The following is a 19019-nucleotide window of genomic DNA, read 5'->3' as shown; positions in this document are numbered from 1 at the left end:
AAAATCCAATCTTTCAAAAAAATAAAATCCAATCTTTCTCTAACTGGAATATATTTGATTTAACATCATGACTTATTTGGACTAATAACTTTAATATCCATGTACTAATTCTTTTTTTTTTTTTTTTAAGATTTTATTTTATGTACTCATGAGAGATACAGAGCGAGCGAGAGAGAGGCAGAGGGAGAAGCAGGCTCCACGCAGGGAGCCCAAAGTGGGACTTGATCCCGGGTCTCCAGGATCAGGCTCTGGGCTGCAGGCGGCGCTAAACCGCTGTGTCACCGGGGCTGCCCCCATGTACTAATTCTATCACCTATGTCATTTCTGAGTATTTATTAATTTTTCTCTTCCATGAGTTGTATTTTCCCATTTGTTTGTATGCCTAGTATGTTTTCTTGGATGCCAGACATTGAGAATTTTATTTTATTGGGTGCTAGGTATTTTTGATTTCTATAAACATTCTGGAATTTTGCTCTGAGATGTGGTTAGGTTACCTGGAAAAGGTACGATTTTGGGGTCTTGCTTTTAAGGTTATGTGTAAACTGAGCAGCAGTTAGTCCAGGGATAGATCTCCTTACTAATGAGGTACGACCTTTCTTAGTGTGCAAATGCCTACTATTAGGAACAAGAATGATGCCTGGCTTTATGTGAACTCCCAAGTATTATTCACTTAGATCCTGTGGGTGATTCCGTCCCAGGCCTTGGCTAGTTTACTTACCTGCATATGTTGATCAGAAGTCAACTGAATACCCAGGGGGACCCTCTGCAGATCTCTGCAGTTCTTTCTCTGTGCCGTTATCCCCTCTGGTCTCTGTTCTGAGAGTTCCAGATGCCTTGGCCTTCCAGGACTCCTAGCTCCATTTCCTCAACTCAGGAAGAGCAACAGGGCTCTGCTTGGTTCCCTCTCCTGTGTGGCAGCCTGGGAACTTTCTCCAGGAAGCAAGCTGGAGCAGTCATAAAATTAATTTCATTTGTTTCCCATCTCTCATGGATCTCTGTCCTTCACTGCCTCATGTCCAATGTCCTGAGATCCATTAATGTTTCATGTGTTTTGTCCAGGTCCTCAGTTGTTTCATGAAGGAGGGCAAATTTGGTCCTTATTCCATTTTGGCCAGAAGTGGAAGTCATCTTTAACTCTTTAATACATGCAATTTAAGTCCTCAAAAGGAACTTAAAATGTTTAATTTCCCTACACTCTTCCCCACTTCTCTATTTCTTATTGTCTAGTAATTTTTTTGCTTTCAATCCTATTGTATCCTCATTTTATAAAAAACTATCAAACCATTCAGATGTACAGAATAACCCTAAGTGGCTATTAGTCATAATAGTTGCCTCTGGAAAGATAAACAACTAGGAATCAGAAAAGAAAGGGAGATTTACTTTCCACTGTATGCACCCTGTAACTTCTGAAATTTCTACCATATGCACTTATTAATTATACAGAAGGATTTTGAAAGTATTTAGATTTTTATATATGCTTCTATAATTCTGCTCACAGATATTTTCACTCCTTCCTTGGTTCAGTTTGCTTCTTGCAGAATAAATCATCTCTATCTAAAAACAGCATTTGTCTGCATTTTAAATTATAATTTATTTATATTTTATATAATTTTATATATAATTATCTTATTTATAATTGATTTATAATTTAATTAGAATTCTCTAATACAGAATTCTTTGATGCTATTACTCCAGTATCTTCTGTTTCTATTGTTGTCATCTCTTTTCCGTTTTTAAATGACATATTTTCCTTCAAATAGCTTTTAAAATTTCATGTACAATGTGGATTTTTTTGTTTTGTATCTGCTGTTTGGCATTTGTTGAAGCTTTTCAAGGTTGTGGACTTTTATCATTTGCATCCATTATTTCTCTGACAAATTCCTGGTCTTTATTTTCCTTGGTCTTATTTTCTCCAAAATACTACTAAGACATGGAGGATGGGGGTGCCCTGGTGGCTTAATTGATTAAGTATCTGACTCTTGGTCTCGGCTCAGGTCATCATCTCAGAGTTGTGAGACCAAGTCCCACACTGACCTAGGCATTTGGTGCAGATTCTGTTTAAGATTATTTCCCTCCCGGATGCCTGGGTGGCTCAGCAGCTGAGAGTCTCTGCCTTTGGCTCAGGGTGTAATCCCGGGGTCCTGGGATCAAGTTCCACATCAGGCTTCTTGTGAGGAGAAGCCTATGTCTCTGCCTCTCTTTCTCTCTCTGTCTCTCATGAATGAATAAAATCTTACAAAAAAAAAATTATCTCCCTCCCTCTCCTTCTGCCTCTCCCTCTCACCACCCGTTCACATGCCTTCTCTAAAATAAATATATCTTTAAAAAAAACATGGAAGATCAGACAATGGAGCTCAACATAAGCCTCTTCATTTCACATTTGCCACCTTTTCTCTGTGCTGCATTCCACAATCAGTTGTTTTTGACATGTTTAGTAGTTGCCTCAGTTACCGACCTCTAATCTGCATGGGACTTTACATTAGAGGTTCAGAGGTTCAGGTTCAGGTTCTTAGAGGTTCAGGTTCTTGCCCCTATGCAGGTAACACAGATGCCAGTCACTGAAATTCCCATTTCTGTGTATTTGCTCTCTGCTCAAGGAGCATCAGGCAAGCAGCACATCTATGGTTCTAAACAGGTAATTCTACAGAAGTGTTTTGCCTTGGTTTATTACCACAGAGAACAGTTCTAGATATGCAGCTTCATATAAGAAATTAAATTCTGGCCTGGGGTCATATTCAGGTCCTAAGCATGAGATTAGGCTTTGAAGACTCAAACCTAAATACTTGGCTCTAGTCTGTGTTTTCCATTGTGTCTACAACTTTAGTCTTTCTCAATATTAGTTTTTTCTCACTGATTTGGAAATTTTCACTTCATCTCTGAATGCAGTTTTGCATTAAAGAAAATTTATTTCTTCAGCCATTCCTATATACAATGAATTCTGTTATTCTGAGAAGAAATTCATACTATATAACTAAATTTAAGTTTTTTAAAAACCTAGACTCCTTTAAGATTCTTCTAATAAGCAGATATATGTCTCTCTCCTAAATTCAAATAACTTAGTCACGGCTGCAGTCATAAAGTGTTTGAAATACCACCCAAGGAGTAGTCCTTGGATCCAGTTCTGCTGCCATAAAAGGATGATGAGTGTAAAGGTAAAAGCCCCAAAGAAACCAAACAGGAAAATATCTAAAAATACAATATCAAATTCTTTACTTCATCTCATTTTATCAGTAATTAAGATTTTTTTTTAATCACTCTGAATTAAATTCTACTAAAAAACTAAAATATTACTTAATAGGTCATTACATAGGATATCTTTATACACCACTATTACGCTTACCTTTTTACATTTACCACTACCCCTCCAGGCTACATTCCAAGATCATACCTTCTCCACAAGTACTTAGCAGTTGTCTCATATATTTATATTCAGTAAATCTCAAAAAAATTTAATCTGTATCTATAGGATCAGCAACTAAATTTCTGACTAGCCTTTCCCAGTAAAAGATACTAATGTGTAAGCTTTTATTTTTAAAGAATTTATTTATTCATGAGAGACACAGAGAGAGAGACAGAGATATAGGCAGAGGGAGCAGCAGACTCCCTGTGGGGAGCCCAATATGGGACTCAATCCAGGACCCCAGGATCATGCACTGAGCTGAAAGCAGATGTTCAACCACTGAGCCACCCAGGCATCTCCTGCAACTTGTTTTTTAAAGCAAATGTCTTAACTTTTGGTAGTAGCTTAACAAATACACAGGCAACAAAGGCAATTTAAAATGCCTAAGAGATCTTAATATGTTCACTGCTTGGCATGATGGAGAATACACTATTTAGAATCTGAGCGCACTGCCAGTCAACAACCTGTGGCCTCAGTACCTAGACCTCAGTTTATTAATTTGTTGAAAAATGTTAAAAAAAAAAAAAAAAAAAAAAGAAAAAGCATCTGAAAACTAAAACATTTCCAGAGTACTGTTTAACTAAAATGTCATGAGTCTATGATTCTCATCAGTTTCCTTATTTTAAATTAGGGTATTCACTTAGTGCATAATACACAGCTGACCCCATCATTCAATATTCTGAAGAGAGCACCTCAAGCTCTTCACAAGGTCTATTACCAACCCATACCTGTCTAAGTTAGTGCTACCAGAGGAGTAGTCCTTGGATCCAGTTCTGCTGCCATAAAAGGATGATGACTGTAAAGGTAAAAGCCCTAAAAAAAACCAAACAGGAAAAATTTAATTCTTAAATCAACCATTCAAGTTGATTTAGTAATAAAATTATGCATTAGGCCTGTTTATATTTAACTCTTTTCCCCCTTTCTTTTCATCAAAGTAATATATATTCATGTTAGAAGATCAAACACTGTGGAAAGGTTGTTCAGGACAGCAAATATTCTCCTGTCCAAAAGCTCTACAAATTTTGCTGCTAATTTCTTAACCACTTTTTAAAACTTTTCCTCACTTCCTTTATAATGCTAGATAATGTTTCTATTTCTCAATTTATTTCATTATAAATAGCATCAGTTACCTCTATTATGAAAAATTAGAAATTTCTCATTTATATTACCCCATTCTCGGGCAAAAGATTTTTTTTTGGCTTAACAAAATACTTAAGCATTCTGTTTTCTAACTATAGGTTGACTATAAAAGGTGAAAACCAGTAAGTGGAGTTTACATAATATATTATTATTTCAGAGGTACGAATTTTATTACTTTTTTCTGTAGAAGAATATCACAATCCCGAACCACTAAAAGAAAAATGTTTCTAGAGTCCTAATCAAATGAATTCTCTTAACCTCTCAAAATCATGCCATATTTTAGCTTGCTTCAATTTAATTTCCACCTGATATAATATTTAAATTAATATTACATAGTGGAGTCTCTAAGGAGGATCAGAGAGATATGTTAAATGTGCAAACATTCCCATCAATTCGTGGACAGTCTTTTAGTTTTTGTAAAAACAGGGTACAAGCTGAGCTTAAAACAACTGCTTTAGGGCAATAATTCCAAGATGTTCTGGAACTTCTAAGATGTAGCAACACTGATAAAATTCAGTTTTAACCACTTTAACTGCTTGGATTCATTTTATGGTCCAGGTACTTTGACAATGAAAAAGTTTAATTTTAGGTAGTTAATTAGGAAAGAAAGTAAAGGTAAATTTTTTGCTAATAGAATAAAAATTCCTTTACATTTCTAATACTTCAGGCAAGTACTGGATACAAATTGGCACCCAATAACTAGTACTGAATCATGCAATATTCCTGAATAATATAGAGTGACAATCCCAGTTTCAATTTTTATTTCTAGTCTTAATATAGTATGTCATATAATAAATGATTATCTTATATGAAGACCAAATACTTACCTGATGTCCTATTCTCTTCTGACTGTTTCAAACTCAGCTGCTTCTCTCTACTGCTGGTTAAATATTTTCTGGAGGGATCTGTCATAGCCTTGTTGTTCCTACAGTTAATAATTTAATTCAATATATGCATAGGTATATAAAGACACAGTTCTTAATTTTAAGTAGTTATCATTTCAGAATATTTACATTTCACATGTAGTTAAAATTCCTTAAGTCACATTTCCCCCATATATTACTCCCAAATACCTAAACCTATAGAAGTGGAGCAGGATCAGTCAGAAATACGCTCATGCTTTGATTAAAAGTGCTTATTTTAGGAGACCCATCATGCATATAGCAGATAATGCAGATACTCTACCCAGACTCACTCTGACCCCACTTTTGTGTCCTCTCTTCCACACCAATTTAGGTTTGTTTTTGACAGCCATACCCAGGGCTCTTTTCCACAGATTGTCCTCAAGCTACTAGAGTTCCTTTACCTGCACTCTGAGAGTCACAAGTAAGGTCAAGAAGCCCAAGCCCATTTCCCTTGCCTTGGATGAGAACAACTTTAAAGTGAAAAATTTTTTTAAAAATGGTTATATAACATCATTTCCTCTTTGTAATTAGGATGAAGCCTAACCTCTGCTTGATTTTTGTCTGAGATCACATTCAGGCTTCACTTTCTATACTCACTGACTGACTTGCTTTCCCTACTCCTTTCCTGTTATCCTCTGGGAGTACTTCCTTAATAAATAATCACACAAACCACCATTTCAGGGTCTGCTTCTAGAGAACTTGATCTACAACAGCTGGTTGTAGAAATGGGCCTAGGAAGCATACTTCTAAGCACAGGATTCTGGAATTGGACCATTTATTTGGCAATGGTAAAAGAAATCCTACTACTGGTGAAAATCCCTCTAGGACCTTATATTTTACAATTACTACAATTTTTCATCTGTAGTGAATTGGGATGGAATAAATTAGAAGAGAACATGGCTCATGTGATATCTCTAGCATGCAAGAAATGTGGTAGATCACACAATGGATCTTACTGGAGTTAGAGAAATGTTCTAAAACTAGATTATGGTGATGTTGCACAACTTAATCAATCTACCCAAAATTACTGAATTGTACATTTTTAAAAAGTGAATTTTATAATATGTAAATATGTACTTCAATAAAGTTTAAAAATATGTCCCAAATTATTTCTTTCCTTGTCCCTGTCAAAAAGTCCAGTCTCATCTATTTTCCTATTCCTTAATGGGATGGCTTTGTGATTTCCTTTCCCCAAAAGATTGCAACAGATATTAAGAGTTTGTAACTCCTGATTGTAAGGCTAACAGCACTTTGCAGATTTATGTTTAGTCTCTTGGAACCCTGACATTGCTTTGTGAGTAACTCCAGGCTAACTTGTTAGATAATGAAAGACACACGGCCCAATCATTCTGATCACCCAACTACTAGGCAGCCAATATGGGTAAGGCCATTCTGGACCAACCAACTACTAGCCAACTCACCAAATGACCATGGATGTGTAACAAAATGACAGTACTCAGCCACAATCAGCCAATTCCAGCCCAGATAAGCAGAACCACTCAAGTCGCCATTAACTCATAGGCGATAATAGCTACTATTTTAAGACACTACATTTTGGAGTGGTCAACAGATAACTGATACAAATGATATAGAATAATAACCATAAAGACTATAGAACTGGTTGGTTGTTGCTATGAGTACTGATCCACTAAAGAGAGAATATGATAGATTCAGCTGAGCCAACCATCAACTTAAACACAAAGACACCATGAGGAATCACTCATCCAAAGTGACTGGATCAAAATCATCAGTTGCAGCCCAGCTCTTTAGGAATTGAGAGTAAGACCATGCTATCTGCAGCAAAAAAAAAAGTATATATTTCTTAGGAAGTATCACATACTACTCCTGGCATATTACTAAAGACTGAATATCTGACTATGGGTCATCAACCAGAGCTCGCCAACATGAGCTGGGTGCTATCATACTCCTGAAGTCGTAAGATCAGGAAGATAGAGGAGTAATCCTTAGAAAATGGAAGTAGTATACCTAGGATGAGTTCTACATAAACAGGAATAGATAACAAGAACAGGCTTTATGAGTACTCCCTATAACCAATGAAAGAAGGAAAAAAAAAAAAAAACCTGGCTCGATTCATGGATAGATCATCTCAGTATCTTGCTAGAAAATGAAAATGAAGTGTTGTTGCACTAGAGAGCCATTACTGGATTGCCCAAAAAGGGGATGGTGAAAGGAAATCCTCCACTGTGCAGAGTTTGAGAGGTACATTTCATTCACCACTCTGTGTGGAGAAAGGAGTGGGCTATGGATTCCTAAATAGTGGCAAACTGTTTGCATGGATAGTCAGGAGCCTGCAAATAACAGGCCTGGAAGATCAGGGAGAAATGATTTATGAAGAGATAAATGAATAGCCATATGGAAATGTATATAAAGGGTGAAGATCTTTTTCACATATTAATGTTCACCAGAGAACTCCACTACAGAGACATTAAAAAATCAGGTCCTGGTTCCCCCACAGGGGGAACTTTTTCACCCGTGGGAATAATAAGAATCCCATTTAATCTAAAGTTATGGCTGTTACTCATTTTGGGCTCCTCATGTTGGCAGAGCATCAGGCAAAGAAAGGAAATGCTATACTAGCAGGAGTAACTGGTTTGATTATTATAAGGAGGTAGGGTTGATGCTATAGCTATATAATGAGGGCAGGAATATGTCTGGAATAATAGGAGCACACTAGGGACTCTCCTAGTGCTATCATGTTCAGTTTTAACTACGAATGGGCAATCTCAGCAACCATGGCCTGCACAAGCACAGAGTGACCAGGGGCTCATCCCCACAGGGATGCAGATCTTAGTCATATCACTAGGCAAATCACCAAGAACAGCAAAAGTATTAGGGAAGAATGCAGTAAATCTAGAACAGATGGTAGAAGAAAAAGATGATAGTATCAGTTATAGCCTCAGGGCTATCTATACCAATAAGGACAAAAAGGACTATAGCTCATCCCTTTAACTCCCCTTTTGTAAGATTTTCATCCAGATATTGGGCAGCATCAATGTGAAGAATCTGTGATAACATGAAATGAATTTAATAAGTAATGCTCCAACAGAGCCCCTCCGATCCCTTCGTGTTACACCTCCAAAATGTGTTTTCAACAGTTAGCACCTGCAGTTCTTCTTCAGAGGACTGTCTTTGGGCTACTTAACATATTCTGTCCATCTGGGCAGAGCCACAGAACCAAAGACTGTACAGTATGAGAACACAAAAGCCCAAATTCCTTACTTCAATTTGGAACAGACCCAGAGTCCCTTGCTGGATCAAGATAAAGCCTACTCTCCCACAGAGATCACACCCTTGGTTGGCTTCCTCCCTTCCCTGTCCTATTTTCCTCACTCTGGTCTCTCTTATGGGCACTTTCTTAACAGGTTACTTTTCAAGTATATTAATCTACAGTCTTCTAAGAAACTTAAACTTCAAAAAATCTAACTGTGATATTGTAAAAAGTATTATTAGCTCAGAACAAAGATCAGAAACTTAGGGCTCACCAGACAGAATTCTAAGTGGGAAAAGTGAGATGACCCCAAAGTGTGGTGAATATGAACTGGCATGCAATTGTCTATTACAACCACCGTTTAGCATATCTGTCCTATAAAAGCCAGAAAGCTAAAAAACTACATTTCCTAGTTAAGTGTTCAGGATGTGAATTAAGATAAGGTAATTACATAGAATTGTATAAGAGCTGCAAAGTGGAAGTAAGACAGAGATCATGTGTTTTACTGTGATGGCAAAAACCATTTTGGAAGTGTCTGGTTTTTCTATAGAGATTTCTAATCTTGGTAGTGTCAGCATGGTTCCAGAGATGACAGCTTCCAATTCAGCTATTAGATTTGGCAATAGAGACACCTGGGTGGCTCAGTGGTTGAGAGTCCGACTTCAGCTGAGGGCGTGATCCTGGAGTCCCGGGATTAAGTCCCATATCGGGCTCCCTGTATGGAGCCTGCTTTTCCCTCTGCCTATGTCTCTGCCTCTCTTTCTCTGGGTCTCTCATGAATAAATAAAATCTTAAAAAAAAAAAAAAGATTTGACAATAGCCAGGAGCATCTTTGGTGACCTGATCTGTGGCATAGTTCTCAAAATCATCCTGAAAGCTTAACCTATAGCCTATTTTCAGGTTTCCTAATGATTCTGAAGTTATTTCATACTCTCTGAAGGCAAACATTTTTGTGTGTAAACTAGCTAAAGTGAATTTTATTTCCTACAACTGGACCCTGAATCCACAAATTTTGTTACTAGAAGTGGGGTGCTATTATAACAAATCTAAAATATAATGCACTACCTACAGTAGGAAGGTAGAGAGTAAGGACTCCGATATTACAGATTAGAAAGCTGGTGACGATTGTTATATTTCAGCAAGATATTTATAAACCTGTTATCTGCAGGGGCACCTGGATGGCTCAGTCAGTCGAGTGTCCGAATCTTGGTTTCGGCTTAAGTCATGATCTCAGGATCAAGCCCCACGTCAGGCTCTGCACTCATTGGGGAGTCTGCTTGAAAATATCTCCCTCAGCCCCTCCCTCAACTTCATGCATGCATGTACACACTCTAAAATAAATCTTAAAAAAAACAAACAAACCCAAAGCCTGTCATCTGTAATGTCTTTGAAAGCAGACTGCATACTTACTCAACCTATAGCTCTAAAAGATTGAGACAGTATGAACACTGGTCTGTGTTTCAGCAAGGCCCTATTCAAGACAGATAAATTCAGGCAAGGGCTAGCCACCTTACAATCAAAGATGAAAAAGAATACAGCTCTCTATGCCAATGGCCTAGAATTGAAATTGCCTGGTAATGAGACCATACGAGACCAAAAAAATCCAACTGCTTCTGATTCTCAAACTGAGGCAATGTTAGGAGGTAACTCAGGAAGAAGCTTGGGAAAAAATAACTCTATGTTAATATTAAGGGAAACTGTTATGTTATGTTAATATTAAGGGTACAGAGGAACATTCTATATTGTCTTTGCAACTTTTCTGTAAATCTAAAATTATTTCAAAACTTAAGAGTTTATTAAAATAAAAAAATCCAAACAACAAAAATAATGGCCTGAATTCTTTCTCAAGCCTATAAAATCCTGCTTGTTGTAGCTTTAAAGAAATTTCTAGACTTCTAAAACTCCTAGATTTCTGGATACTTCTAAACTCCCAGAACTTGATCAGCATGAAGCAGGCTACAAAAGCTGCATAATAGCCCCAAGGAAGAACAGAGTCTTCAAAACCTAATTCATCTATGCCCTTGAAAGATAACAGGCAAAGGAAATCTACCAGAGGACAAAGTCAGGAGTCAAATGAAGTATAGTGGGGAAGGGAGTTTCTCCCAGAGGATAGAAGAGAGACTGCGATATGGGCTAACCAAGAACTTACTCTACTGCCTTCACTGTCTTTACAACTTCTGCCTACAAAGATTTTATTGCTGCAATAGAACAGCAACTCGTTAAGTTTCCTATTCCTGCCTTTTCTAAATGGAAATTTTTATTGTGGTTATCCTATGCCTATCCTATCTATCCTATCCTATAATGATGTATGCATGGAAATGGGAGTGGGGAATACAGATTAACTTGCCTTTTAGGTATCAGACTACGAGGCACATGGTAATATGCACACTATGATCTTATAGAGAGAACTACACATCACCCAGAGATCCTGGACTCTGAACTGGATATAATGACTAAACATATGGGAAGAATGATGAACAGGTATACTTCTATGGCTAGAGAGGTAAACTATAGTAGACTGTTAGTTGTCCCCAAATAACTGCTGTATCCTTCCGCCATAATAGGATTTGGGATAGGCCAGGCATATTTCCCAGTTTCTTATAATTTGATATAACAGCACGACCAAATTCTGGCCAATGTGCACTGAAGTAGTGTGTACAATTTTCAGCCTTAATGAAAGCAGTAAGCCCTCCCCTTTTGTTCCTTTCCCCACTCCCACCAATAGGCAAAATAAGAGCAAAAATGCAAAATGAGAGCAGAGGCTAAAGCAGTTATCTCGGTTCACTGTAGGTCAAAAGATAGTATGAATCTGAGCCCATGGTGATACAGCTTTAGGTATCACACCAGTCCTATCACTTACTCAGTTTTATACCTATTGCAGCAATAGGACAAAGATCTCCATAAATAAACTTTCTTTAGCTTTTTCCCCAACTACCTTCTGGTGACCTCTGACCCAGAATACTAGTTAATTGACTATCAACCGATTTCTGTTAAGGCATTAATTGACCATTTGCAATGATATGGATGGAGCCAGAGTACTATGCTCAGCAAAATAACTCAGAGAAAGACAAATACCATATGATTTTACTCACATGTGGAATTTAAGAAACAAAACAAATATTCTAGAGGAAAAAAAGAGAGAGGAAAACCAAAAAACAGACTCTTAACTATAGAGAACTGATGGTTATAAGAAGAGAGCTGGGTAGGAGGAAAGGTTAAATAGGTGATGAGGATTAAGGAGTACACTTGTGATGAGTAGTGGGTATTTTATGTAAGTGTTGAATCACTAAATTTTACACCTGAAATTAATATTACATTGTATGTTAACTGAAAATTAAATAAGAACTTTTTAAAAAAGGTAATAACTGAGGTGTTCCATAACAGTATAATAACCATTTTCCCAACATAAAAAATTCTTCCCATGATGAGGAAGAGATTGTGAGCTGGTGACTGTTTTGTTGTTAGGTCTATCCTTTTTTGTTCAACCAGAAAATACCTCTAAAAGACTGATGTTCCTTGCATAGACATGTCAGGTTCACATCTTTTTCTTTTTACAGAGAGTGTGCCCACAGGCAAGGGGGTAAGGAGGTAGTGGCGTGGGGAGGGAGACAGAATCTTAAGCAGGCTCCACACCAGCATGGAGCTTCAAATGGGGCTCAATTTCATGACCCTGAGATCATGACCTGAGCTGAAATCAAGAGTTGGACCCTTAGCCAACTGAGCCACCCTGGTACCCTGGGTTCATATCCTTTTTACTGCTAGGCTAACTTTTCACACAAATAGGGTAAAAAAAATTCACAGGTAAAGAGAAGGAAAGAATTCACACCAAAATAACAGCCAACAAGAAATATCTGTTTAATGAGTTCTTCTATTCTTTGTCTAAGTATTGCAGATAAAAAAGGCTAGGATAGGAGAGGTAATGAAATTACCAAAACAATTAGCAATGGCCAAATAATCTCTATGGAGTCTATAATCTACCATCACCAAAATACTTTAAATTCTATTCTATCTTTAGCATTCTCATAAATTGTACCTCCTCCACCAATTTTCCACAGGGAGTGTGTCAATGTAAGAAACACTGATCTAGTGCCATAGGCATTCTTTGTTTTTTTCCCTTAAGATTTGAGAGAAAAAGCATGAAGTGGGGAGGGGCAGAGGGAAAGGGAGTGTGACTCCCAGACTTGGGGCTCAATCCCAGGACCCTGAAATCATGATCTGAGCTGAAGGCAAATGCTTAAGTGGCTGAGCCACCAAGGTGCCTCTACTGCCATAAGGTTCTTTTTTTTTTTTTTCTTTCTTATTTATGATAGTCACACACAGAGAGAGAGAGAGAGAGAGAGGCAGAGACATAGGCAAAGGGAGAAGCAGGCTCCATGCACTGGGAGCCCGACGTGGGATTCAATCCCGGGTCTCCAGGATTGCACCCTGGGCCAAAGGCAGGCGCCAAACCACCGCACCACCCAGGGATCCCTGCCATAAGGTTTTTAAACCAACTTACGATGATGAATCATTTTCCTTAGGGTAATCTTCATTTAGCTCTGAACCAGATGATAACATTCTTTTTCTCTTTTCAGTCCTGTAGAGGACAAAGAAAAAAAGTTATTTATAAAAGCCATAATTTATATCATTAAGAAGTGTAAACCAACAAACTCAAGGACAAGAACCATGACTACTGCTGCCTAATTCTCTAAACCACATTTTGATTAATATACTGTATATGTGCATGCTCAGTATGTGTCACTGACATAAATTATAAATAAAACAATTACCTACTAAAAATATACTCTATACTTTCTTCTAACATACTTTACTAACCGCACAATCTCCTTTTTCTCAAAATACTTGTCTTCCTAAATGGCATAAAAGACACTTATTTATAAACAGGCAGAGCTAATGACTAAGAAAGAAAAATGTAAATCTTCCATACCTATTTTCTAATAACCCTGATCTAAGTGGTGTGGATGCAGATGTCAAAGAGGGAATTGTCCGGGTAACAGTTATTCCACTTCCTGTTGCAGTCTTAATTGATCCTCTACCTGGATTACCAAGAACTTTTCGAAATGGAATATCATCTTTAGTTTCCAAACTTCCTCTTTTTGAAGATGCCTGTAAGAGTAAAGTTTAACATAGCTAAATGTTCAAATTAATTGATATGCCTTTATTTTTTTTAACTCTTTTTTTTTTTTTTTTTTAATTTTTATTTACTTATGATAGTCACAGAGAGAGAGAGAGAGAGAGGCAGAGACACAGGCAGAGGGAGAAGCAGGCTCCATGCACCGGGAGCCCGATGTGGGATTCGATCCCGGGTCTCCAGGATTGCGCCCTGGGCCAAAGGCAGGCGCCAAACCGCTGCGCCACCCAGGGATCCCTGATATGCCTTTAGATCATTGATTCCAATGTGGAATCAATTTTATTTTATTTATTTATTTTTTTAACAACTTTATTTTTTTTTATTTATTTATGATAGGCACACAGTGAGAGAGAGAGGCAGAGACACAGGCAGAGGGAGAAGCAGGCTCCATGCACCGGGAGCCCGATGTGGGACTCGATCCCGGGTCTCCAGGATCGTGCCCTGGGCCAAAGGCAGGCGCTAAACCGCTGCGCCACCCAGGGATCCCCTGGAATCAATTTTAAAAAATACAACTGGAAACCCATCTCCAGACATTCTAGCCTAATTGGCCTAGGCTGAGGCCCATTCTTTAGTTTTTTTTAAAAGCACTCCAGTGGAGTGTAATATACAATCTGTGTCAGAAGCTGAACTTGACACTTATTTTCTTCCAGCACGCCTATAAATTTAAAATTTCCACAATAAAACTAGAGGCAGAAAGGAATTTTCTTTGAATATTTGACTTGAAATAAAAAGATTCAGATACACAAGATATGATTTTAGTGATCAGGATAAAAATAAATCTTCAGAGAAAAAAATCCAGTATGATTATGATAAAGTGACATAAATGTGAGAAAAAGGAGCAACAATGACATTTGGTTGCCACAACTAAAATGCCAAGTCACAAATACCTCATATGACTTTTTTTTTTTTTTTTTTTTCCTCATATGACTTTTGATGGGATTCTAGTCTGGAGGAATGAAACCAATATATGCAATGATGGGAAAAATGAAACGAAGAGTCAGTCCACTGGCAGAAGATGAATCAAAGCATTTATCTTAAAGACACAGCAAGAACATACAGGGTGAATATGACAATTTAAACATATTAGTTTGGGAAAAGCAATATTCGGAAACAGTGCTTTTGATCAGCTTTCTGCCAGTAAATTTTACTAGATTAAAAGCTATGTGATTTGTCTATGGGAGAAATTTCCAATTTCTTTCTTCTATAGAACTACATACAATGTTAGCATAGGAAAGAAAAAATCTGATCATCTGAATAGTTTTTAAAAGTTATTTCCAAATGGGTAATACATTTTCTTTTTTTTTTTAATTAATTTTTATTGGTGTTCAATTTACCAACATACAGAAAAACACCCAGTGCTCATCCCGTCAAGTGTCCGCCTCAGTGCCCGTCACCCATTCACCCATTCCCCTACCCACCCCCCCGCCCTCCTCCCCTTCCACCACCCCTAGTTCGTTTCCCAGAGTTAGGAAATGATCCCTGAAAGTATAGTCTTGGTAATACATTTTCAAGATTCAAATATCAAAATACTATTATAAAAGCCATTTCCTGTGATGTTTCAGTATCACCTACTACTACTATCCACCAAATTCTTTCAGTTCCCATTCTCTTGTCCCTTAGGAGTATTCTACTTTATGCAAATGCAAAGCAATTTAATTTTATCCTTTTTTGTTACACAAGCAGTAGCATATTATATGTATGTTGTATGTTTTGCATTTTTAAAAATTTTAACCATGACCTCTACTTAACAGAAATATCGCAGCTATTATATATACATAGAAATAATCAAATGTGGGCAGCTCCGGTGGCGCAGCGGTTTGGCGCCGCCTGCAGCCCAGGGCGTGGTCCTGGAGACCCTGGATCAAGTCCCACATCAGGCTCTTTGTATGATGCCTGCTTCTCCCTCTGCTTGTGTCTCTGCCTCTTTCTCTCTCTCTCTCTGTGTCTATCATGAATAAATAAAATCTTTAAAAAAAAAATAATCAAATGTTTCAGAAATACTTATCTTTACTATGTATAATATCTCCTTTAATATTTTCTATTCTGTTCTTTTTTAATTTAATCCCAGTTATGACCCATAACATTGATTTTACAATCCCGTTGATAAGAATCATTTTTGTGAGAGTATAAATATTTGTTTCTGCTTTATATGATAACATTTATACATCTAAATATGGTAACAGGGATCCCTGGGTGGTGCAGCGGTTTGGCGCCTGCCTTTGGCCCAGGGTGCGATCCTGGAGACCCTGGATCGAATCCCACATTGGGCTCCCGGTGCATGGAGCCTGCTTCTCCCTCTGCCTGTGTCTCTGCCTCTCTTTCTCTCTCTCTCTGTGACTATCATAAATAAATTTAAAAAAAATTAAAAAAAAAAAAGAAACTTAAAAAAATAAATAAAATAAATATGGTACAGTTTAAATTTCTCCCCATAGATGAATCTCAAAGTAATTACACTGACTGAAAAAGCTAGACCAAAAAAGAAATAATAATAATAATAATAAATAATGATTTCATTTATTTAAAACCTAGAAAATGCAAACTAATCTATAGTGACAGAAAGCAAACCAGTTGAGGTTTAGGGATCAGGGGCCAGAGAGAAAGCAGGAAGGAAGAATTTCAAAGGATGAGGAAACTTTTAAGGGTTATAGTTATGATCACTTGGTTGATTACAGTGATGATTTTAGAGGTATATACATAAGTCAAAACATATCAAATTGTATACTTCTACTATGTGCAGTTTATTTTTTATTTTTTTTAAATTTTATTTATTTATTCATAGAGACAGAGATAGAGAGAGAGAGAGAGAGGCAGAGACACAGGCAGAGGGAGAAGCAGGCTCCGTGAAGAGAGCCTGACATGGGACTCGATCCAGGGTCTCCAGGATCATGCCCTGGGCTGCAGGCGGCACTAAACTGCTGCGCCACCAGGGCTGCCCCTATGTGCAGTTTAGAGCATATCAATTACATCTGAATTTAAAACATGAAAAACACCCCACAACCTATTAAAAAAAATAAAATAAATCTTATTCATCGGTTAGTCCAGCAAATGGACTAAGTAATCATCTCTCTGCATAGCCAAATAGAATTCATCAGTTTACTTATAAAATAGTTTCAAAGTTTTTCTTACTTTATGCCTGGTTTCCCTTTAAAAAAAAAAAAATTTATTTATTTATTTATTCATGATAGACATGGGCGGGGGGGGCGCGGTGCAGAGACACAGGAGGAGAGAGAAGCAGGCTCCATGTCAGGAGCCCAACGTGGGACTTGATCCCGGGACTCCAGGATCAAGCCCTGGGCCAAAGGCCAGCGCCAAACCACTGAGCCACCCAGGGGATCCCCCTGCCTGGTTTCCCTTTATAAGATAAATGTTCAAAGACATAGCACTGCTAAGTTGCAAAAGTGTAAAGCAAGTCTCATGGCTGTCAGAATATTTATGAAAGAAAATATTTAAAAAGCAAATGGAAAATCTTAACTAAAAGTCTGGTATCATATAGTGTAGGGGTAAAGTTCATAATGCAAAACAGACCCAAAAGGCATCACAGACATAATAGGAGTAAACATTTATAGCATTGTTAGTATATGGTATTGTGGGCTAATAACACTTTTATATGCATTATCTCTATCTCACATAAAACCCTTAAAATATTATTGCTATCTCAATTTTACAGATGGAGAGTGAGGCTCAGGATACTCAAGGAACTTCTTCAATGACCCACAACTACTAAGTAGCAGCACCCAATCTCAAACCCACATCTAACTCCAAAGCTATGCTTTTAAAAACTACACTTTACTATGGTCCATAATGAATACCATGAGATGTAGAGTATAAGCTACATTGTGTTCAATAAATCTAAGAAGAATAGTATGTGATAAATTTTGAAAAGATTTCATAATAATAGATTATAACTTTTTTTAAAAGCTAGAAAGATTCAAATGAACATACCTGATTGTCTGAGTAAGAAAGCTGCCTGTTGGTTTCCTTCTGTGAAGTCCTGCTGCCCAGAATAGCTCCAAAACTACCAGACCCCTGAGAAGGTTTCATGGCTGGTGGGGGGGAAAATAAATAAATCCCAAGCCGTTTACTTTAATAGAGTTTAATCATCATTATAGAATACTGAAAAAACAGAAGCGTAAAAAAATGAAAGTGCTTATCAACCAATTCTGAAAGTTTACCAGATATATATAGCAATTTAAATTCAGAGCTAGAATCTCAAGCAAAAAATGAAATAATATGCAAAAACTTGGGAAGACGTAAAAGAAACATAAATTTTTAAATGTAAATGCTACAAATTCTCCCACATAAATATTTGGTAATTAACACTACTAAAAAGTTGGTCACTGTGTGTCTATGACATGAACAGTGACACTGGATGCCAAGGAAACATGTCAGAATCAGAGACAGATATACTTCCAATAACGTATACTCCAAAGCATCCTCTATTAAGTTCAGCAAGCAGCATAAATGGCTTCTATTCCAAAGAAATCAATGCTAATTTAAAACATGTAAGGTACTGTAGAAGCATCAATTTGTATATACTTTTTTTGATTCATACTTTTTAAAGATTTTATTTATTCATTCATGAGAGAGAGAGAGAGAGGGAGGGAGGGAGGGAGGGAGGGAGAGAGGCAGAGACACAGGCAGAGGGAGAAGCAGGCTCCATGCAGGGAGCCCAACATGGGACTCGATCCCAGGTCACCAGGATCACACTCTGGGCTGAAGGCAGCACTAAACTGCTGAGCCACCAGGGCTGCCCTGGTATATACTTTTATTTATTTATTTTTTTAATTTTTTTATTTATTTATGATAGTCACAGAGAGAGAGAGAGAGAGAGAGAGAGAGAGGCAGAGACACAGGCAGAGGGAGAAGCAGGCTCCATGCACCGGGAGCCCGACGTGGGATTCGATCCCGGGTCTCCAGGATCGCGCCCTGGGCCAAAGGCAGGCGCCAAACCGCTGCGCCACCCAGGGATCCCTGGTATATACTTTTAAAGAGTATTTTATACTTTAGTCAATTTCCCTCTAATTATTTGAAATGAACATTTTAAATTCTTTTAATTTTTAAAAAATGCAAACAATACTGAACATTCATTCTTTCACCTATCTTCTTGAACTAATAAAATGATTTCTGAGGACAGGAATTCTAAGAACTCCTTTTTTTTAAACAAAGATTTTATTTATTTATTCATGAGAGACAGAGAGAGAGAGAGAGAGAGAG

The 19019-nt window shown here is 37.5% G+C and overlaps 1 protein-coding gene across 6 annotated transcripts in view; it reads right to left on the bottom strand.

The window, feature by feature from the left end:
• Window positions 1-19019, bottom strand: part of USP37 (ubiquitin specific peptidase 37) — a 97055-nt gene that overhangs the window by 59878 nt on the left and 18158 nt on the right. For all 6 annotated transcript variants that reach the window (XM_026002164.2, XM_026002165.2, XM_072741742.1 and 3 more), the window contains 5 exons: window positions 17748-17848; window positions 13602-13780; window positions 13173-13250; window positions 5368-5465; window positions 4129-4213 (listed from right to left, as the gene is read on the bottom strand). In XM_026002164.2, the coding sequence (XP_025857949.1) occupies window positions 4129-4213; window positions 5368-5465; window positions 13173-13250; window positions 13602-13780; window positions 17748-17848 (541 nt within the window). The remainder of the gene's footprint in view (window positions 1-4128; window positions 4214-5367; window positions 5466-13172; window positions 13251-13601; window positions 13781-17747; window positions 17849-19019) is intronic.

Source organism: Vulpes vulpes, chromosome 16 (assembly GCF_048418805.1).
Source record: "Vulpes vulpes isolate BD-2025 chromosome 16, VulVul3, whole genome shotgun sequence".
Taxonomy (NCBI): domain Eukaryota; kingdom Metazoa; phylum Chordata; class Mammalia; order Carnivora; family Canidae; genus Vulpes; species Vulpes vulpes.
Note: the sequence above shows the minus strand (reverse complement) of the source record. Positions and strands in the feature narration are given on the sequence as shown.